We start from the raw sequence: 24,341 nt of genomic DNA on the forward strand, positions 1-24,341 counted from the left end.
TGAGGAACCTCTGCATTATTATATCACCAACTATTTCAGTAAGACTCTTCAATGACCAGTAAGACCTCGAGGAAGAAGCCACCAATGGTGGTCTCGAAGAATGCCTCCCCTGCAGAAATGGAGAATGGAGCTGAAGGCTCACCACTTCCAGTGGGAATAGAGGAGGAGGAGGTGACGGAAAATGGATATGGCTGGCAATTGGATCCAACTGTTTTGAAATTCTAAGTGCCAGACTCAAAGATCCACATGAATGCTGAGATCTTTTTCCAGTTTTTCAGCCAAATCCGTTTCCCTATCTTTTGACTTTTCTCTTTCTTTCCCTCTGGGGGCTTTCAGTTTATCTGTTTTTGTTTGCTGGAGAAGCAGGAGGAGATGCTTGTGGAAGCAATGTTTGCGATGAAGTTCTCTCCTTTAGCACCAACTTGACTTTGCGCCCTTGAACAAAACAGGCACAGACCTCACATCTTACATCCAAATGGGCTTCTCTCAGACAGTAAAGATAAAGGGAGTGAGGTCCTGAAGCAGAATCTTGTGGCCACAGGCTGTACACTTTTTGAAGCCTTGAACACAGTCAGTCATAACAAAAACATAAGTCCTAGCCAACAAATCCAAAAAAGATCAACTAGATACAACAAGGTTAACTACACTAACACAAAAGGCAGAAAAGACCCTATTCACGGAAAAACACAAAACATGAACACACCAGACAGCAACAATGGAATCTAACTAACTAAAGTTAACTTTCTTTTTTTTTGAATCAGGGAGGGATATAAAAAGAAAGGAAAACTCTAGGAAAAAAACTGTACGGGCAGAGCCATCACAGAATACAGAGTAATCAAACACTTAGCGTTAGTCACAGCCCTTGAAAACACATCCTTCTGATTAGAGGGCAAAAGAAATCTTAGGTAATTTGGGGATATACAGGGAATTATGGGTAGGGGATGAGCAAGAACCCTGGATCCACAGCTTCGAAATAGTGCCATAGTCAGATTAGATCCATTAACCAAAGGCTAATCGAATGAAAAAGACAGCACTGGATGCAGCTACATACTTCAGAATAAATATGCTTGATAATCATATCTTACGGTATTACATAGAAAGCAGTCCTCAAATTATACGTATTTTTTCTTCTTACTGAAATATTTTAACAAAATACTTTTAACAGAAACAAAACCTTAACTACATGTAGTTTCAATACATACTTTCTTTGCTTATTTTGATTTAAAGTAAAGAACAGAAAAACATGAAAAATATACAGCTTGTATGTAGCCATGAATACAACAGAGCACCTATCATACATTTCTTATTCATACATAAAACAGTTGTTGGAATGTAATTTCAGTCTTTCATACTGAAGGATAAAAACATTTGGTAGTGTGGTACTACAGTAATGCTGCTTGATGGCAATAAATAACGTGACATTTGAATGGAGCAGCAGTTAAGCTTAGCAAACAACCCCCATGGAAATGGACAGCCGCTGCTCTCTGTTCTATATTCAGATTCCCTCAAATGGTACAATTAGGGGTCTTAGCATCAGGCACAGAAGTCCCAGGAATCTGGTAATAGAAGAAATGGGCTGCCAGTCAGAATTCAATGTGAAAAAAGAAATACAACGCCATCATGGTCAGTTGACTAATATAAGGATAATGGTAGTCTTAGCACTGCAAGCAGTCAACACATGATCAGACTGTTCTGTGAACAAGCTCTTCCTTTAACTCTTCTTACAGCAGAAATATAATGGAATAATAAGTCATCCCTTGCTTTGATGTGCCACACTGGCAATGTTTAAGATGTGGCTCTATGCTCTCTAAAGCTGTAAAAAGGGACCTTACTAATATAATTTACTACACAGAAGAATCAATGAAGACTAGATTTTATATGAAAAATAAGTTAGTAAAGGGGAAACAAGTTCTTTATAGTGTGGACCCCTTCTCATATTTTTTTTTCTGTCAAGCAGTGTTTGCCCATTATACTGAATGATTATGTTCTGTTTTCTGATATGTTCATTACTTTGCATTTATCGACTAAGACATTATAACACCAATCCAGTAAAAACATTAAAACTGTGTGCACATATTGTTATTATCAATAAATCACTCAGCATAAAATACAATACTGCAAAACAGCCAGTAAGGTGGCATAATGTAAGGAAGATGTTCTAAAGTGGCTGTCTTGCCCTGTGTCAAATCTTACTGAAATGGACATCTTGAAACAAGCAAAAAAGTTACTACTGCAATATGCGGCAATATTTTTTTACAATTTTTGTTAAAAACAATCAAGTTCCAATGAATATTACTTACAGAGCACAGCTGTAGGGTGTATGGAAATGGGAAACATATTTGAACTATTACAGTCTACAGGTCTTGTGCGTGCTACAATGCATGGCAGAAAAGATATATAGTTGCACCCAGTTGTTTGTTACAGTTAAATGTACAGACAGTGAAGATATGCAGGTTAAACACTACATCCGGATTTTATTTTATTTACTATTTGTTAACTAGGGTAGGGTGCTGATCCAGATAGACTATTTCCGATCTCTGCCCAGGAACGTTTCCTTGTTTGTCCCTGGATCCAGTGTGATGCTGGGTCTGTGGACAGGCATGCACTGCTGAGTTGCAAATATGTACAGTGAGATGCTACAATCTGCAGATCTCTGCCAATCACAGACCTTAATACAAATATGTTGAACTACATTTCATTGAACTAAACTGCTTGCAGCCTACGTAGTATACTTTTGTTTTACATGCTTTTGTCTTCTACAGGTCTGCAGTGTGCTGCTGTGCACATCACACACTAATTCAGATGGAGAATGGGAAATATATTTTATCATATGGAGCTACACCCTACAGCTCTGCTGTGTGCCAAATACATTAATACAGATAGAAGTTTTTTTTTTTTGTAAAATACATTTAATGCAAATGTTGAAAAGGAAAAGATGAGGGGTCAGAGTGTCTATTCTATGCGTGCTCCAAATCGCACAAATAATGCCGCTTGTAAGTAATACACAGAAGCTATTCTGACTGCAGTACATTTAATGCAAATGGGGATGGGGAACATATTTTACAGAAATTAGTTGTAACATTTTGTTTTACAGTTTATAATCATGGGGAAGCAACATGCTACATTTTAAAAGGTGTATGAAAACGTATTATTTGGCATTGTAGTGTTGTTTGCAAAAGTACACAGAAGCACTGCCATAGTTCAGCTATGCATCTGTTGTACGGTGGGTATTTCACAGTCATGGTAAATCTTACAGATGTGTGGCATCAATGAAATGCCTGCACAGGTCACCCAGATGCACACTACACGATGTGTACTAAGCCTAAAGCATGGCCTGCAATTCAGAAATCTACATCCTGATTCTCACCAGCCCAATCAATTTACATTCTTAGTAAAGAGGCAGCAGACATGCATTCTGTTATATTAGCATGTACTTTATTCAGACAGGACAATGGAAGCAACATGCCACTTTACATTTACTATGTCCACAATCTTGTGCTCCACAGTACTAGCTCTTCAAAATCAACTCTATGTGAGCTATCACTTCTACACTTTTGTCATTTATGGTTTATATCTTGTCAGTAGATGTAGTATGGGACACTTTTATAAGTAATGCTGGAGACATACTTAGTACTAGCACAGACCAAGTAACACCTGCAAAAAATTGCAAATAGCACTCCAAATAAGAAATACTGGAGAAAGGCGTAACTATGATAAGCACCAGTGTAGTGACAGGGGCAGCCTAAGAAAGCAATTTTGCCCAGACTCTTATTATGGGTAGTAGACAGAGAAATGCTGCCAAAAGGCATATTACTGTCAGTATACTATACAGAACTGGAGACTATGAGTATTTCCAGCACAGTGGCACTGCCAGTCTAACTTGTGTACTAAACATAATCCGACTGCTGAATATGCAGTAACACAACAAACTGTGTGTCCACTACAGCAGGCTGCAACAATGCTTCAAGTCTGACTGTGGGCTTTTCCTGCTTCTGTGTTACACACCGAGAAACTTGTCTCTGCATCCCTATTAGAAATCTATTAATGCATTACATTATCTATATATAATTTCTGTATTACTGGTTTGTTTTTAGTAAATGGTGCAGTAAAATATTACTGGAATATGTAATTGCCTATAAAATGTTTAAATGTGTATCCTGCACACTTTGCAAATTCTACTCACAGTGTTACAAAATGCAGTACTAGGATTACACAGACACCAATTACCTTTCCTGGGTCGTCTCACTTTGCGGATTTCTTGATCTGCTGTAACTGAAAAATATTCATCATCAGTACTAGCTGGTAATAATGCCCTTCCACACAATATTCAATTCAGCTGTAAACTAAACTTCAAACTCTGGTATATGCAAATACAAAGTAAGATAGAATCTAATTAGCTACATTAACATATATGACAACATGATGATACACTGGACCGCACTGCTGCCTCACAGGGACTGTCTCCCTAAGATAATTCCTGTAAAGGGTTGTCTTCTATGTGGCATCTGCATGTTCTCCTCATACACACACATGGGCGGTTCCCAATGACATGCTACTAGGTGGTTACAACCTGATAAGTCACTACTAGTGCTTTCCTCTGTGCGAGCATGCGCTCATGTGCATGTGTTTGTGCCCTGCAACAGAATAATGTCTCATCTAAGGTTGGCTCCTGCCCACTGCCTGTCGCTTGCCAGGATAATTCCAGCTCTCAATGACCTTGAACTTAAAAGAATGGATTAATAAAATTATACTAATAATAATAATGATGCAAAACTTAAAATTAAATTATGTTATACTTTCAAGGCATTCTAATGTTTCTAATGAAGAAGGTGTTCCTATCTTAACCTACTCATGCCACTAAAGTCAGAAACTTCTAGAATCATACTGTGAAGTTGCTGGTCTCATCTTAACCAAATCAGGTTAACAAAGCGGGGAACTAAAAAAAAATCAAATAAACAATGGAAACAAAAACTTTATTGGTGTTATGTAAACTATTAGAAAATACTTACCCATTTATTTAAAGGTTAATGTTTTATTATCTACTATGTTATACATTAATCGTAAATTAGAACATGGAGATCTGAAACACTGTTTCACAATATTGGTTGAGGGTTGGCATAATGGCTAAGATGTTTAGCTCACAGACATGATATATAGGGTTGGAATCTCAGCAAAGGAAACTGACTAGGCTTAAAATGGCCCAGAAGGGCAGCTAGCCTAGTACATGCCAATAAACCAATTTTAAATACTTTATCCATGAAATTAAACAGTTCAAATGAAATCAAAACCACTAATGTAGGATTTTGAAAGAGCTCTGAATCATTTTAACTTGTACGTCTGGATGAGTTGTGTGGTAAGGATATAATACAATTCAAAAATTAGTGTATTCTACAGAAATGAACTGACCTGTATGGGGACACTCGAATGTAAACTAGGATCCCCATCTTACAAATAAATATCAGATACCAATCTGTGCACATAAGTGTAGTTCTAAACCAGTATCCACACACACCAGGTTTTGAAATATGGCTCTTAGAAAGTAATTGTGTACACCAACAATTACCAGTGGGTATATGTCTTGTAACTGTGCCCACACTGACAGAATTAACTCCGAATTGCCCTAACCATGCAGACAACATATTTAAGGTCTCATCTACATGAGGAATTTTCATGGAACTACCACAGCAGGTATTACCGCACAAATACAGTTTCAATGATTCTTGATGAAACATCCAACCCTTGCAGACTATGCAAAATGACATGGCCCCAAACAGTCCACATGGCATCTTTTAATCACGTCCTGTAAATATTAACATTGTAAGGTCTTATAATGCACAGACTGGAATACACTTTTTCATTCAATTGGCATAAAAGCATAAAACACGAAAATGTCAACAGAAACACCGTGTATGTGCTGCTTCATACAAACAACAAAACACAGTACAATTTTTGTTATACTGTATGCAAATGCCTTTGTGAAGATGTGCTAAATGCTGCCTTGGGGACTACTTTAATTAAAAAATAGATTCCTAATAGAATCAACTTATATCTAGCAAAGACTAAACATTTTAACAACCTGGAAAAGAAAAATCTCTTTTGTTGTAAGAGCTTCCCATTTGTGGAATAAAATTCCCCGGAAGGTTAACAGCACCTCTAGTCCAGACTGCTGGTTAGGCAGCAAGATCTTAGATCCCCTTTTCTTATGATGCAGCCTGCTTGATAATCTCACATGAGGCTTTGAAACTGCCAAAACATACACATAACACCCTGAAAAGTCACTATGTTGCCTACTTGCAGCCATTAATGCTGCAAACAGGCAAAATATAACACCTTTAAAGGAAAAAGTTTTCAGGATCCAAAACAATATCAATAAATGTGGTTTTATTTTCACACATTTTGAATCTGTGTTTTCAAAACAAAGAGCATGCTAGAGATGGCAGAAAAGCTTTGAATCATAAAGTAGGTTGAAACTCTCATTTCCAAACTTAATATTTGAATATTAAACATCAGACCATTTAAACACTGATCTGGAATTTATCCAGCGGAGTAAAATTAGAAGTTATGTACCTACCATAACGTTCCATGTTAGTTGTCTTCTCTCGCCTTCTTTCTTGCTGGATGGGTTCGGAGCCGATCCTCGGCTCCAACTCGGCACTTGCTTTAGCTTGAGAACTCCTTTTACCAGCTCGAGGCAACACTATATCCCATGATGCAAGGCGGAACTACCTCAGATCTCGTTTGGTAGCTAACCTACCCTGCTAAAGACTATCCTAACATAATTAAGAACATAAGTTCCTAATAGAAGTCCTCATATGAAGGCTCAGGAGGAAACAACCTAATAGGAACTCTTCAAGATCTGTCCAGGCCAGGGGGAAGGAGGGAGGGACGCAAGAAAGAAGGCGAGAAGACAACTAACATGGAACGTTATGGTAGGTACATAACTTCTAAATGTTAAGTTGTCAATCTCGCCTTCATTCTTGCTGGATGGGACCGGTCCTAGCACCTGTATCCCGGGTGGCTCAATGGAACAGACTCTTGAGAACTGTGGAACCAAAACTGGCCCTATCTCTGGAGGCCAAGTCCAACTTGTAATGAGAGACAAAGATATGAGGCGTGGCCCAAGTAGCTGCTGCACAAATGGTATCAATGGGTAGTCTATCCTGAAAAGCTGCAGAAGTGGATAGTCTCCTGGTTGAGTGTGCTTTTGGCTTAGAAGATAGCTGTTTGCCTCTGAGAGAGTACACATAGGAAATGGTGGAAGTCAACCATCTGGATAAGGTCACTTTAGAAACTGGAAGACCCATCCTGTTTTCTGCATAGGAGACAAATAATTGGTCCGATTTTCTAAATTGTTTAGTTCTATGCAAATAGTACCTGAGCTGACGATGGACATCCAAAAAATGCAGTTTCTGTTCAGCTCTGTCGGAATAGTTTGGGAAAAAGACTGGTAGATCTATAGATTGGTTAATATTGGTTTGAGACACGACTTTGGGGAGAAAAGAAGGGTTAGTTCTTAATGATACCCTGTCCTTATGAAAAACCAAATAAGGGGAACGAATGCAGAGAGCTTGAATCTCGGAAAACCTTCTTGCAGAAGTGACAGCCAGTAAAAATATAGTTTTCCAGGTCAATAACTTCAAAGAGCATGAAGCAGACGGTTCGAAGGGAGGTAGTATCAAGGATGCCAACATTAAGTTTAGATCCCATTGCGGAGGAGGATGCTTTATAGGTGGTTTTAGGAGAAAAACTCCTCTCAGAAAGGCCTTGCATAATCTATGAGACATAATGTTATTGTCATGCAAGCCAACATGATACTTGGAAATAGCAGCCAGTTGTACTTTGACTGTAGATGACGAGGATCCTGAATGAAAAACCTCCGCCAGGAAATCTAAAACAGAATGTACAGGAGCAGTAAAGGGATCAATATTTCTTGAATTTGCCCAAATAGAAAAACGTCGCCACTTGCTAGCATAAACAGTCCTAGTGGACGACTTCAAAGAAGACACTAAAATGTCTCTGACTGAGTCAGAAATCATCGGTATCCTGGCTAGGGAAGGAAGTGGAGCAACCAAGCAGTGAGGTTGAGAGAATGAATGGCCCGGTGCTGCTGACCCGACTGGTGGATCAAGAGATCCGGAACTGGGTCCAGATGCCAGGGCTGCACCAGAAGGTGACTATGCAGAGACGGAAACCAAATTTGTCGAGGCCAATATGGAGCAATGAGGATCAATTTGGCTCTCAAAACGGTGGCTTTCTGAATGACTTGTGGAATCAAGGGAAAGGGAGGAAAAGCGTACAGAAGTCCCCGAGGCCAATCCTGGGTTAGAGAGTCTCTCAGGGGTTGGCCTGGAAGGGGAAAGAGAGTGAAATAATCTGGGCACTTGTTGTTTTGAGGAGTAGCAAAAGATCGCAACAAGGAGTGCCCCACTTCAGAAAAATCTGATCCACTACAGATTGATTGAGAGACCACTCGTGAGGCATCAGAATAGATCTGCTCAGCCTGTCCGCCAATAGGTTGGACCTGCCGGGCTGTGCGTTGCTATCAGAAACCGCTGAGAAGAGATCGCCCATTGCCAAAGTCTGAGAGCTTCTCGACATAACGGATAGGACCTGGTTCCGCCCTGTTTGTTGATGTACCAGACCACGGACATGTTGTCCGTTTGTACTGCAATAGTCCCTGTGGGAAGAAAGTCGTTGAGGGCTTGCAACGTTAAAAGCACTGCTCTCATCTCCAGGACATTTATGTGCAGATGGTATTCTATGGGTTGCCACGTCCCGTGGACCATCCTGCCCTGATAATGCCCCCACCCGATCAGAGAGGCATCCGTAGTGACTGTGGCAACTGGAGGAGGGGGGATAAAGGGTCGGCCCTGATGAAGAAGAGGGGAAGATATCCACCAGTTCAGATGAGCCCTGCACGACTGTGTGACTAAGATTTCGTGCCTCATCGGGAGACTGTGGTACGACCACTGCGTGAATAGCATCCACTGCAGAAGACGCATGTGGAAGCGAGCCAGTGGTAGAAGAACAATGGCCGCAGCCATAAGACCTAGAACCTTCAGTATAAATCTGGCTTTGATCTTGTTGCTTTGCAATAGAAGCCGAAAGAATTTTTGGATGTCCAGAATTCTTTGATCTGTTAGTCTGGCTAACATTTTGACGGTGTTTAATTCTGCGCCTATAAAGTTGATAGATTGGCAAGGCAGCAGAGAAGATTTTTCGAAATTTACTGAAATTCCCAAACTCCTGCAAAGCTGTAGAGTGTAGTCTCTGGACTGAAGAAGCTGACACTTGGTGGTGGCGGAGAGGAGCCAGTCGTCCAAGTAGGGAAACACCTGGAATCCTTGACGCCTCAGATGAGCTGTGACCACTGCCATGCATTTGGTAAACACTCTGGGGCTGAAGTGAGGCCAAAGGGCAGTGCTCTGAATTGGTAATGACTGGTCCCTAGCCGAAAGCGGAGAAACCTTCTGGAGCGTCTGTGAATCTTTATGTGATAGTACGCATCCTGAAGGTCTATAGAGCACATCCAGTTGTCCTTGCCCAGAAAGGGCAGAATGGACTGCAGCGTGACCATCCGGAATCTTGCCTTCTTGACAAATCTGTTTAGATTGCTCAGGTCTAATATTGGTCTCCAATCTCCCGTCCTTTTGGGGACCAAAAGAATCTCGAGTAGACGCCGGATCCTACCTGGTCTGCCGGCACCGCCTGGACGGCTCTTTTTCTAGGAGTTTTGAAACCTTCTGTTCTGCCAAGTCCCTTTGACCGGGTGAGGCGTCGGGAAGGGATTGTAGAGGTACAGGAAACCTTCAAGGGGATTTTGTAACCCTCGGATATAATCGACTGTACCCACATCTCTTGTGATAGGGATTGCCAGGCTACTGGGTACAGTGTAATCCTTCCCGACTGCCTCCAAGGGTGGACAGTCGGGCAACACCTCAGGGATGCTGAAAGGGCTTCTCAGGAAGAGACTCCCTGTTGCCCTGGTTCTGAGGACCCCCTGCCTCTAGGGCGTCTATTATTGTTACCCCTCTGCCTCTGGGGTAAACTGACCACGTCGTCCGGTGTAGCTCCTTGGGCTTTACGGAACCACATCTCCCTTCTGACCCTTGGGATATGGTCTAGAAGGAGTGGAAAATTGGACTCCAATGGCAGAAAGAGTTTTACCGTCCTGCTCACACCTGGTCAAAGTATCCTTCAGCTGAGGTCCGAACAAAGCCGAACCATCAAAGGGGTATTAGTGAAGGACGCCTTAAAGGGGTCCGCAAAATTACAAAGCCGCATCCAGGCTTGGCGTCTAAGAGCAACTCCTGTGCCTGCGGCCCTGCTCGCTCCATCGGCCGCATAAGATATGAGCCGCATGGAGGAGTTAGATATGGAATTCAGGATAGCAAGCTGCGAGGCAATCTTTTCTTGAGCCCCAGCAGCAGAAGGATCCTGGACTACTTCACCCAGTTCTTTGAGAATATCTCGTTGAAGCCTGGTGAAGTGACAAAGATAATTCAGCGACGATAGCAAAGGTCGCTGAAGAAAACATCCGCTTTCCATACCTGTCCATGGTCCTAGAATCCTTGTTAGGAGGATGGACAGGTACTGAAGGATCCGCCAAGTTCCTTCTTAGTGGCCGCCGCCACCACCATAGCATCCACAGAGACACCCTTGGAAAGGAACTGTTTGTCCGAAGGGGCCGTGATGAATTTGGATGGTCTTCTGGGGACAGGTTCCACAGAATCTGGAGCTTCACGCCTTCCGAGCCACTACCTGCATAAGTGGGTCGAAGGCGGAGACACCCAGGAGGTGGAGGGTCGGGATCCAAAGCCTCCAGGTATACCGACTCATCCTCGGAGGGGTCAATGGAGGGCCAATTCCCCTCTGTTTGAGGAGCTCAAGGATGTCTGAAAAGGAGACATCCTCAGAGGGGACCGTGGGAACCCTCCGACTCATCTAAGTCGGTATCAGATGTAGTAGACTCAGGGAGTCTGTGTGTTTCCTCTTACACGTCCACTTCCGAGGGGTTCCCCTGCAGGATCAGGAGAAACCTCGGAAGAGGAGGAAATTCCCAGTGGGGAAACCTGGGGCGATGGATCCCTGGGCCTGAGAGCAAGAGGCTGGCAAGAGGCGTCTGCAGGCACTGATGAGGGAGGAGCTAGAGGGATGGACCGTTGACCAGGCTCAGAGGCCAGGACACTCCTCATCACCTCAAAGGCTCCCCTCCCCGGGAGGCCGGAATATCCCCGCTCCGAAGAAACAGGAATTCCCAGCTCCAATGAGAGGGAAGGCTCCGAGGCCGATGTCGGCGCCGAGCTTACCAAAGCCGAAGCCCCGAGTGGGAGAGCGTGGGTCGGACAAGGGTCCGATGCCACTAGCCCCCTCGGAGCCGACAGTGGAAACCCGACGACCGGATCCCTCCAAGGAAGGCCTCAAGGAGGAGATCGGAGCAGAGGACGACGGAGCCGAAGGATGTATCGGCTCCGGCATCGAAACAGTCGCTGTCCCGAGAAGCTCCGGCTCCGAACTCTGGTGTGGAGTCGGAGGAGGAAGTTCAAGGGGTGAGGCTATAGCCGAAGTCTGTTGAGACGGGCTATGGAGCATTTGGGCCAGTGCCTGAGACTTCAACAGCCTGCTTACCACCCTCTCTAAGTCGTGGTCAGACAGCCTGGAAGATCTCGAAGATCGGCTCCGATGGCTCCGCTCCGACAAAAGAGGAGACCCCGGAGCCGAGTGGATACTCAGTATCGAAGGGGACCGAGATCTCTTTCGGGACAAAGCCATCGGAGCTGAAGTCCCCTGAACTCCAGATGGAGCCGAAGGTTTCTCGGCTCCGATGCTGGATAAGGTGTCGGCTCCAGCCGGAGCCGACAAGGCCACAGTAGACAAGGTATCGGAGCCAGCCGGCGCCGAACCTACTACTTTAATGGTAGATGCATCGGTTCCAGCCGGAGCCGATCTCGGCTCCGACGGAGCCGGAGCCACCGGAGGAGGCTTGGATACTGAAGCCTGAGCCTTCGGTGGCTTAGAAGGTTTCCCAGACCCTGCTTTAGAGGGAGAACCTTCTGGCTTAAGTAAGCCACGGAGGATAAGCTTATTCCTCCTTTCCTGCAGGACTCTCTGGCTAAATGAGTGACACAAAGCACAGGAGTCCTGCAGGTGCAAAGGCCCCAGGCAATAAACACAAGAAGTGTGACCGTCTGTCAGAGACATTTTCTGACAGCACGAGTCACACTTCTTGAAGCCTGAGACCTTGCCTTCCCTAGACATATCCTAGGAGGAAGTAACACACACAAACCCCAACAAACACACAAAATTAATCCCCTACACACAACACACAGGAAGGGATTAACCAATGGGGTTTTAGGCCTAACTAAAACTTTATACTAAAGGTTATAAAAAGGGTTATAAAAGTTTGAAAACAAGGGAATAGGGTGGGCTGTAATTCACTACAGACTATACTATGAATAAAAGGGGAAAATAAAACCCTAACTAAGCTTTTCTGATTTTACCAAGAAAATCACTTACCTCAGCTGGCAAAGGAGACCTCTTTCGCTAAGCGGCAAACGAGATCTGAGGTAGTTCCGCCTTGCATCATGGGATATAGGGTTGCCTCGAGCTGGTAAAAGGAGTTTTCAAGCTAAAGCAAGTGCCGAGTTGGAGCCGATCCCATCCAGCAAGAATGAAGGCGAGATTGACAACTTAACATTGGAAGCAGCACTCATATCAAACATTTGCTATAAATACTATGAAGAAATGGATTAGGCAATATTTTGAAATGCAAAAATATAGCACTCTTCTACCCCTGCACCATATCACTGCTTACTAAAATGCCAGCCACAACTCTCTTCACTATGAGCAAACTAATAATTTAACAAAGTTCAACATTCAAAAACCTGGAAAAATACAGTAAACTTTTGCACAGGGTTGCACAAAAGTCGCGGCTAAATCTCTCAAAGCTAGACCTTTTTCATATCAATGCTTACTCTGTACAATAAATATTACACTATCAGCAGCAAAATATTTTAATACTTGTATGATTTATTTACCATCAATTAAAAATGATGTATCAGTACAACAGTGACAGCACTCAGTATTGATTTAAATATTTCACATACAGAAGAAATAACTGAAATTTACAAATGTAAATAACCTGAAAACAAAAAACACAACTAAAAGTAACTTTTTCATCAAACCTAAAAATGCCAATATCTTTAAATGCTTCATGTTTACAGAAATAAAACAGACATGTTATTAAAAAAATACATTGCAGTTTACATCTTTCAGAAACAGCCCTCCCACCACTACTACTTTAAAAATAATTTGTACGTGAACCCTTGGAAAACATTCAATCACTATACATTTAAATAAATAATGTAGACATTCCATTAAAAACATACTGTAGTTATTTGTCTTTCTGAAATAGTTATCCCACTACTATTAACTTCAAATCAATTTGCATACGAACCCTTGGAAACAGCAAGCATCAAGTAAATTCATTTTCGTAATATAAAGATAAAACAAAGTGAATAAGTAAAGCACACTGAACAGTTTTTGTACATGTAGTAACCTGTCATCTTGTTTTAAAGTCGATCATCTCTACTTCTTTAAAAGTAAAAGAAGAAGACATTTTAATATCCCATTTTGCCAGTTTACTGAAACAAGAAGGGTATTTTAAAAACACAATTTACTTTGTAGATATCTTTATGGCAAAGAAACCATATATGTATTAATTGGTATTGTGCACTTAAGTGAGAGAGATGAAGTGATGGACTATTCATCTGAAAAATGATAACCTAACCACAAGTTTTTGTGGCCTAGATAGATTACATTAAGTAATAGGTTCATAGGTTGGTACTAGGCTATCGGCCCTAGGGCCTATACAAGCCTAGCCATAACAATTCCCTGGCTATTTCTTCCCACACTATTTACTTCCCTGAACCCCTGTCTAGCAGGGTGACTGACGTGATCCCTGGCGTGAATTTCCTTTCTCCCATCCAATCATCAAGGTTCCTTTTGAAGAGGGCCAAAGAGGCGCTCTGCTTGACATGTACGGGCAGTCTATTCCAGAGACTGGGGAGTCTCTGGGTCAGGAACCTATCCCTCCAGCATGTTTTGTTTATTGTGATGACAAGGTTTAGATCCCTGGAGCATATGGCTCTGAGGGATTGGGATTTCTTTAAGTGTAGCATGTCCAGCAGCTCTAGGTTTGAAATGGCCTTGTATGTTAAGCAGAGATCGCCTCGTGCAAGGTGCAGTGGCTATTTGTGAGGGACCCAGGGCCTTTTTTAAACATCTTTTTTATGTTTTGACTTTTCACAGAAACAGTCCACTCTTTATAATCATATTTTGAATAAGTGCACAGTATCTGTACTCACAATACCAGTTATTATGTGAAAAGGTCCTCTGCAGTACATAACTGCTGGGACTTCCTCTTCTGATAGCTGTAGCTCCAGCATAGTACGGAGAAGCAGTAGTCGGAGAAGTCGTTTTTTGTCTAGATTCAGAAGTGAGAAGAACCGTCTTGGAAGCCGGTGCCTGCACTGCGGCTCTGGACCCAACCGAGGCAGAGACAACCAAAAGCTCGGAAGACGAAGATGATTTCTGTGGCATTAGGGACTCCAAAAGGGTCTCAGTAGAGGCCTGCATAGGTATCGAATCGGGCATCAGGGGCTGCGAAGGCACCTCACTGAGCTCCAGAGAACTGACGACCAGCTTAGCGGTGGAGTCGTCAGAAGGCTTAGCCTTGTGCGGTCTGTCTCTGTATTTATCCTTAAGTTTTTTCAGAAGATCAATGAACGGATGACTAACGGATCCCATTTCTGAATGCGAAGACTGCAGATGAAAATACTGTGTTACAAAAAGAGCTCTACTACGAATGGTTCTAGAGTTAGAGAGGACACAAAACCGACAACTGAGGACGTCGTGGTCTGGGCCTAAACAAGTGACGCAGTATGAATGGAAGTCCTCGGTGTGGCATTTGCTTTCCACAGGCGAGACAATTGTTAACTTTTTCGGATATCAGTTAGTGCAAGTAAAAAGGATCCCCAATGGGGTACTTAGCTTTAGACATTTTCAGCTGCAAATTCGAACTCTGGTAGCGACTGACCGGCACACTTGCAAACTGCTTCTGCTATGGGCTCCACGGCAAGAAAGACTGATGTAATGGTGTCGTCTGTCTGCCTTTATAGCCCTGACGAACTGATATCAGGCAGTGAGCGACAACAGCAGACGCAGGAAAACACTGACTCTGTTATTCGGGCCAGCCGAGGGCTACCACAGCAGGGATAACCTACAGGTGATGACTGCAACAGTGAAACATGAATATCTGCTGGGATTTCCTCTTCTGACAGCTGTAGCTCTAGCATAGTACATCTCTGAAATATGTCTTGCACCCACACTAGGAGGTGCATGTGTGTACCTCTGGCTGTCTTATGATGTGATATCAAATTCTAGACAACGAGGGCATCCCCAACCATTGTGTTTCTTAGTTCAACCAGATACAAACAGAAACCAAAACAAGAGAGATATAAGAAACACAAGAAACAGAAAATAGTACACATGCCCAACTTACAGGAAAGTCACTGGCAAACAATGGATGGAGAAGGCTGCCCAAGCAAATGGCAGGAGTGGCTAAGTAACAAGCACCCACTGCTGAGTCCACTTTTGGGGATGAACAGTACAAACCTTTTATATTTGACTTAATAAACTTTCTGCAAAGGATAACTGTTGCAAAGAATCTTAATACCAGTTAAACTTCCCTGGAAGCCTGAAGTCAAAGAAAAGGCCAAACAACAAAAGCTCACAATGCCACATTTCTGAAGCAACAAAACACAAAATGAGGCCTAATGCCTTGAACCACAGTCCAAAAGCAGTGGTCATTGAGACCTGCAACAGGCTGACTTCCAGAAAGGAATCGCCAAAGAGAAAATGGCAAGAATGTTCCACAACCAGAGAACATGAGTCTGAAACCTGCATACCTGTGCAAGAGTGGGTTTATTTTAATAATCATTGATACCTCACTATCCACTGCAACACCTTCACTTTAAGGCACATGAATGCAACAATAAAGAATGTGGCTACTGTTTAGTCCACAAGACTTCAAACCTGGACCTTCAACTGCAACCTTTCCAAAGCTCCAAGACTTTGGCTTGCTGAGCCCTTTCTGCAAACAAGAACTACCAACAATGAATGGTGTCCAGGTCTTCTTAAATTATAGCAATTCTTTGAAATGGAATCAAAAATATCTCTCAGTTTATGGAATCCCAAGGAAATCTCGTTTTGAGGCCACTAGGAGCCAGTCATCCATGTAGGTGAACAACACCTGAATGTTATACTCTTGCAAGGATTTTACTACAAGGACCAATATCTTGCTAAATACTATGGGTGCAGAAGAAAAGATCAAACAGCAACATTCTGCTCTGAAGGTGAAATTTACCTATAGCATACTGAAGGAACCAGTTGTGTGGATCAAAAATGTGCCACAGAGCATTCCTTATACCCACTGACACCATCTAGGTGTCCTGCACATTCTGGACACTCTTGGACGTCAGCTTCTGGAACACAACATTCTGGATATTCGTGCTGAAGCTGCTAAGAGACAATAATGGACAAAAATGTCCAGTCTACTATGGGACATGGAAGATGCAGGAAATGAACTTCTACCTGTGTCTCCAAATGAAAATGCCCTATGACTCCTCTGAGAAGCAGAACCTGAGACAAATTTAAGAGTTCTACAGAGAATTCCCGCTTCTCATAGCAGCTTGCTCTTTGGGTGAGGGGACTACTAGCTCAAAAACATGCTCGTGTCCACAACTCACTGATCTGTACATGTGGTTCTCCAAAATGGGGAAAACCCAGAGGACCAGCCTCTCACAGGCATTTCTAAGAGGACAATCAGGGTTGCTGTAGAGTAGCATCTGCACAGTCTACTTAAAAAAAAAAAAAAAATTCTCAGGTGGAGCCTGGGAGTAACATTGCATGATGCTTAGGGACCCATCTCACCTTACAAGAGGAGAGAAGAAAAGGTGAAAAAGTCAACAGGAAACATCTTTGCCACAGGAGTAAGAATGCATCCACCAACAACTTCATAATGTGCTGCATACATGACCACAACAGGGCAAAGACTGCATTCTGTTATGTTGTAAACAGGTTTATATCCAGGGTACTTCTTTCCCAAAACAGTCTGAACAGGCAGAACTTCAATGCCTTCAGCTTCAAGACAATTATCATTATGAATAATGATAATTACAGATCCATAGACCTGACCAGTCTCATTTATAAGGCTATGGAAAGAATCATTATGGCATTAATACATAAGGATATAGGTAACCTACAGACTGTGGACTCAACCCAGTTCAGATTCATCACTGGCAGATTTTTGCCTACATAACCTGGTCAACTTTTTTGAAAAAGTTACTAAAGCAATGGATGAAGGCAAAACTGTGTACACTACATATTTCTGTAAGGCTACGTAAAGGATCATTACGGTATTAATAAATAATCTATGAACCTATAAAGCAAATAATGGTAAATGAAACATCACCGGTACAGACATAAAGGCCAAAAGGCAAGCAAGCAATTCATCAGTTTCCAAGAATGATGCAGTATCTTACAAAGTAAATAACTAATGTGTCTAAGGTAGCTGCTGTTAGATCAAGATGTAGCATGAGAATGGAGTTATGATCAAACATGTTTTAGTGTCCATCAACCAACACAGCAGCCTTATTACCTCCATCTAACTGACCCAACCATTCTTCCTGAAAGACTAGTACTCAGCCCACAGAATGAGGTCACCAATCCCCCTTGTTCAAGGAGAACCTCAGAATGATCCAAATGCTGCCAAGAACTAAGGAACCAAAGTGAATATGTAAAAATAACTAATTTTTATTAATAAAACTAATTAAAATTAAGCACTTTTGTCCATTCCAATGATGGACGTCTTCAGAATACAAAGGCAATAAAAACACAGGCAAAAGCTGTTTGCTTATATACAAACAGGAAAAGGAAATTATGCAACCTTGTAAAATGTCCTCCAAAAATTTTAAAGTGATAGCAACACAAAAACTGAACTAACTCAAAAGTTTTGAAGCTCTGTATCATAATTCACTTGTTAGTGATACAGCTTCACTGATACCTGGTGGGGAGGTGGAATTTAACCTAATTGCCATTTCAGCTCCTTCTGCAGAAATGAATTTTTTCAATCACCACTGTACTGATCCACTTTGATTTGCTGCAGAAGGAGCTGAAATGGAGAGGTCACTGGTTGGAAATCTAACATTACTGATTAAGCAACTGAGCCAAGTTGTTACACAGGTTAGGACACTTCACAATACCCGTGTAACTAACAATCTTGGTGTGGTGAATACTGGATCAAGGGAAACTGGTGCCATGATCTCTCCCACTTGTTTGCCAACAAACAATTTTGGTATATTTCATAGCAAATGGATTTTTCTGATGTTTCCAAAGTACAACAATGGTGAGATACCATACAAGTGCATTATGAAAGGGATTACCATTAAGACCCCCAAATGGCCAGTATGCATCTTTAGACCAACAAATTCAAGAACTGGACAGAGTTCTTTACAAATTTAAATTCCTGCAAACGGATAATTATTTTCTAACAGAGAGTGTACGCAGGGAGCATGTACCTAAGGGACTACGGCTATGCAAGTTTCGGCAAGGTATGGAAGAAAAATATACCTCTTCATATGGAACTCTTGGAATTATTCAATCGTTCTGGCCCTGAATTAACTAAGTTAATTATTCGAGACAATGAGTGGGAGATGGCAACCTTAAAACACAAGGTTTCCAGGTTAGTGACATCTATTTCTGCTGATTTAATGTTTTGTGAACATAAACAGTCTTTTAATAATGTATTCAAACAGGTTGACAGACGTATGAATGTGATTAAACATAGAAAAGATAAAAAGCTTGAGAGAGATAATTTGGAATAAGCAAATAAGACTGCCTATTCCAAGTCTGTTCAAACAAGATATATAAACTATAGTCCTGGATCTCAGAATATGGGGGATTCATACAATGAGAGAAATTAAGAAGATGATATCCCTTTACAACAGCCACCATTGAGGAGGTCTGCAAGACTAGCAGACTGGCACAAGGACAGACAGAGGTCCAGGGAGAACATCAAAACAACAGAAGGGGCTCCTACTGGTCAAAGAAAATGAACCATCAGTCCAACAGGACCAATCACTGGTAGTTGCTGACAAGTTGGTTGGAACTACTGTGTTATCCTTGGCAACCAATTATTAAAATGTTAACATTTACAACTATACTGATGTTGAAATTAAGGCAGAACATCATAGATGTTTTTTGAAGGGTTTCACCTTCACCCCCCTCTGGACGTGCTAGGGCTGACTATATTATAACTGATTTAAAATTATTCATGCGGAAGTTAAATTTGAAATTAACTTTGAGTGCCCGTACAATTGAACAGCATGAATCCTTAAGAAGTAAAGGGACATTTAATCCACCTTTACAGCCAGTCATTCAAATGTATGACAAAGTGTGCGAAAAGGAGATCAGGTCACTTTTGGAAAACAAAAGAAATAACAGATTTTACAATCTTGCCAGACAGGAAAGGCTTCTGCTTGATTCTACTTCTAACAACAATAACATAAGATGCATGAAACCAGACAAGGGGGAGGGTTAGTCATCATGGATATGCTGGACTACATCAGCAGAATGAATCATATTTTTATACACAATGTAACATATCACACTGTGTTCCTTAATGAAATCGACACTGCTTATGCTTCCATAGAATTATGGTCGGATGAATTATTGTTGTTCGGAGATATTCCTTTTGAGTTGCATAATTACTTGAAAGTGTCTTTCCCCACTGTACCGAAGATTTTTGGAATTCCTAAAATTCATTCTTACGTGCAGAATCCACCACTCAGGCCCACTGTCTTGGCTGTGGGGACCATAATTGAAACCATGGCAAAATATATAGATTTTTATTTGAAATCTTTCTTTAGAGATTATGGACATGTCCCAAAAGATTCATGGGACTTTGTGGATAAACTGAAACTGTTGGACAGTTGGTGAGGAACATGTATTTGTTACCCTGGATGTAAAAAATCTTTACACAGTTATTCCCTGTGATGAGGGACTAAAACAATGAGTGAGAAGGTCAATGAAAAACCAATCAGTAAAACCAATCAGTAAAAACAAAATGAAAACTCCAGCAAAGCTAGAACTTCCTGGAGTGGTTTGGGGAAATAGTACATGCTTCTAAACTTCTAGACACCAATAGGCTCAGACTAATTACTGAATTTATGGACACTGACTTACGTAATAATTTTATATTTTTCAAGGATGAATACTTTAAACAGATGAGTGGTGTGGCTATGGGGGCAGCATGTACCCCCATATTTGCTAACGCAATGTTGTTAAAAAGGAAGTTTGGATTTGTTTTTAACTCCAGTTTACTTAAGACACTGTGAATGCTACTGTCATTTCCTGGACGATATATATTTTTCGTATGGTCTGGGACTATTGAACATTTGGAAGAAATTGTAAGGAGCTTAGAATCATCTACACAATTTCTTATTCTCACTCCACACTGATTGCAAGAGCATACATCTCCTAGATGTGGTGGTAACCAAGATAGAAAATGGCAACTTAGCCACTACAGTGTACAGGAAACCCATACACTGAAATTCCAGTTTGCATTTTAAAAGTAGTCACCCCTTTCATCAGAAAAAGGGTATCATGAAAAGTAAATTTATTTAAATTTCCAGGTTAACATCAGATGATAGGCAGTGTAAAAGACAATTTGAGATCTTGAAGAGTATGTTCCTGGAAAGTGAATACCCTGTTGCACTTATTGACAGTGTCATGAATGAGGTTTGGAGTTGCAGAACAGACAAATATGCACTTATCGTGCTTAAAGGGTTAGAAATAGATCATGATGGAGCGACACATACTGACAGAGCCAATCATTTGGGCAACTATTTTGTCATACATTATTCTATGAATGCTACAGATATAAGGAATATTATTTTTAAGAATTGGTTCCTTCTGCGAGATACAACAAAAGTCTGACCAACTGTCAACATGTGTTTACAAGAACAGACCTAATATAAAGAAATGTTATATGGAGGAGGACTACGAAGGATTATTATGAGATAAAATTAGGAACTGGCATAAAGCAGGTAGATACTACTGTTACAGTTCCAAAGTGGTCTTCCTTGTGAAATGTATTTCATGCACTGTTTTTTACATTAAGATGAACAATTCTTTGAATAAACAGGTATATCAGCACATCTGCAGTATTAGTAAAAATGACAGTAAAATTGCCCTGGCAAGGCACATCACAGAATGTGAACACTTTGTAAAATTCAGATTCTCTGTGCTTGAAAAAGTCGAAATGGATCAGTACAGTGGTGACTGAAAGAATTCATTGCAGAAGAAGCTGAAATGGCAATTAAGGTTAAATGCCACCTCCCCACCAGGTATCAATGATGATAAAAGAAGCTGTATCACTAACAAGTGAATTAAGTCACAGAGCTTTAAAACTTTGAGCTAGTTCAATTTTTGTGTTGCTATCCCTTTAAAAATGTTGGCGGCATTTTTACAAGGTTGCATAGTTTCCTTTTCTTGTTTGTATATAAGCAGACAGCTTTTGCCTGTGCTTTTCTTGTCTTTGTATTCTGAAGATGTCCATCATTAGAAAGGATAAAAGTGCTGAATTTTAATTAGTTTTATTAATAAAAATTCATTATTTTATATATTCACTTTGGTTCCTAAGTCCTTGTAAGCATTTGGAGCGTTCTGAGGTTTGAGTTTTGTATTTTACGTTCCTCAGTGGTCGCTGGCCGTGTTGTATATTTTTTGTTCAAGGAGAAGATTGAGCCCATTCCCGCCTAAGAGTATAAGCCTCCAAAAACTCATTTGTCTACTGGGTTGGAGCCTCACTAGCCTTGTTGCTCCTAAGAGGCAAGGTTCAGGTAGTATAGAGAAGGCCAGTCAGAAGGTTACGCAGACTAGTCTAACCCCATCCCACTGTGGAACTGTTATTCTTGCAATTGCTGCCTTCTCATGACATTACTCAAGTGCTGTACTGCGCATGTCATCCCTGGCTATGGCAGCAGAAGCACTACAAAACCACTGCTATTTACAATACTCACTTTTTAATATTGCTAATGTAGTGGGTCAATGCTGACTTCCTCCCACCAGGATAGGTGAGCTGACCTTGACCACCCACTCCCACCTTTTCCTTGTCCAATCCCTCCAGTGCATTTGCTGCTAAAAGACCATAGGTTTGCAGGATCAGAGTCTATGTTTTATCCTTGTACACCCCTGAACCAGGTATCAAAAACAATTCTAACATACTCAAAAAAACAGTTACAAATTCTCTAGTGATAAAGTACTATGATGTGAATAAGCTAGTCATGTTGCAAGCAAATGATAGAAAAGCATAGAAGCTGGATTATTAGAACAAAAAATGTTCGTTTTTCAAGGGCATGATATACAAAAATATATATATCTGTCAGAAAAAAACATATTACCAGTTGCATACAGATGTGAAAGATGTCGGGAAAATATCTATCATAAGTTCAGGTAGAAACTGAACACAACCCTTGTAAAGCATATTAAAGAAATCCCTGTATAATGCGCTTCATATATTGCAAAAGATGTTACTTAATCTACAGAAGTATGATTTCAAAGTGAACCACAGACCAGGCAAGGAAGTACATAGCAGATACACTGAATATGCTATTTACAAAAGAAGCACAGAGTTGTTGGAAGAACTAGAGATTCTTTCAATAGTACCACAGTTATCAATACGAGAAAAAAGTACAAGAATTTCATACATGCACTAATAACTGATTGAAAAATGCAGTTACTTTATGACTTTACAATGAAGGGATGGCCTCATAGGGAAAAAACAGCAAAGAAATAAATACAGTCTTAGTTTTCTTTCAAGGAAGAAATAAGTTGTGTCAGGCGTAATATTTTTAGCTAACCAATCACCAGAAAAACAAATGCTTAAGAGGACATATCTATATCTGTATCTATATACACAAATATATACAGGTGTGTCATAAGTTAAAAAATAACATTTTCAGATTCTACTGTGAGAAGATACTTTTGGTGGAGTGTTGCAACTTTATCTCAGGGCATAATACAGAAAACAATCTACAGATTAGGGTATATATGACAATGAACCTGATAGGGATGAGAAGATGCATTCTTATGTGGGACACACTCACTCTCAGATAAAAAGATTGAAATCACTGAAATAAAGTCTGGGCTAGAGCTGGGTATACCTGCAGAATGGCCATGTTATTAGACATGATGATTTTCACAAGGCAAAGGAAGCAGAAAGTTAGAATATGTTTCTTAGAACACGCTGGAGACATCAGGAATACACTGCCTGCCAGCACCAATGTTTTCTTTTTTAAACACATTTATTGAATTATTACTTAAGATATATGCAAAGACACATTTATATGAAAGAAAACAAAGTATGTTAACAAGTTCACAGTTACAAACATAATATATCAGATACATTCTTCTTTACAACCATCAGTCTTGAACAATAAATAAACTGCTTAATTCCTACCTTCCCTTAAGCTTCACTCTTTCTCAAAAACAATATTCTGCATGTATTGTTCCCACAATTTATATTTTTCTATGTAATTTGCTCCTACCCGTTTCTAAAAATCCCATTTACAGTTCTTTCACTGTGGTTACAGTATTCACTACTTCAGATATACTTGGTTTAGACTTCCAATTTCTAGTAACTGCTTTTCTGGCAGCCAACAGAGTTGAACTTAACAAGGGATTAGTGTGTCTAGGCAAATCCGACCATGTACCCCACTCAAAAACATAATTTCCTTAGTTAAAACCATTTGCCTACTCAATATCTCTGACAGAGTACTCTGTAGGGAATTTTTAAAATGTGCCAACTCACTAGAATTGCAAACTATATGCTCCCAGTTATCTCTTTCTTTCACATCATTCCCCCAATGTTTGCCATCCACTTGGCCACAGGTATAAAAATCCCAATGCAAACACTTTTGAACAAAAATCCTAAATATTCTAGACTTTTTTGCATACTTGGGAGCCATACATATGTCATTCCATTGTTACCCTGTGACTTGCTAATCCAATCTCGCTTCCCAATCCTTTCTAACCTCCTCTGAAAGGATCCTATAGTTATTGTGTAAAACTTTATATGTCCTACTAATTATCCATTTTTAACTTATCTTCTGTTCTAGATTTATCTAAAAAAAACTCTACAAGAGTAGGCTTTTCACCCAGGATCCCCAAATCCATTTTCCTTTGTCTAAACTCTGATATCAATCCTTGAAAGGGAATGC

The 24,341-nt window shown here is 40.9% G+C and overlaps 1 protein-coding gene across 43 annotated transcripts in view; it reads right to left on the reverse strand.

The window, feature by feature from the left end:
* LOC122809254 (titin-like) overlaps positions 1-24,341 on the reverse strand; it is a 3,339,665-nt gene that overhangs the window by 395,022 nt on the left and 2,920,302 nt on the right. For all 43 annotated transcript variants that reach the window (XM_044080625.1, XM_044080596.1, XM_044080621.1 and 40 more), the window contains one exon: positions 4,228-4,272. In XM_044080625.1, coding sequence (XP_043936560.1) covers positions 4,228-4,272 — 45 coding nt within the window. The remainder of the gene's footprint in view (positions 1-4,227; positions 4,273-24,341) is intronic.

This window comes from Protopterus annectens, chromosome 8.part0 (assembly GCF_019279795.1).
Source record: "Protopterus annectens isolate FY-2018-M chromosome 8.part0, PAN1.0, whole genome shotgun sequence".
Classification (NCBI taxonomy): domain Eukaryota; kingdom Metazoa; phylum Chordata; order Ceratodontiformes; family Protopteridae; genus Protopterus; species Protopterus annectens.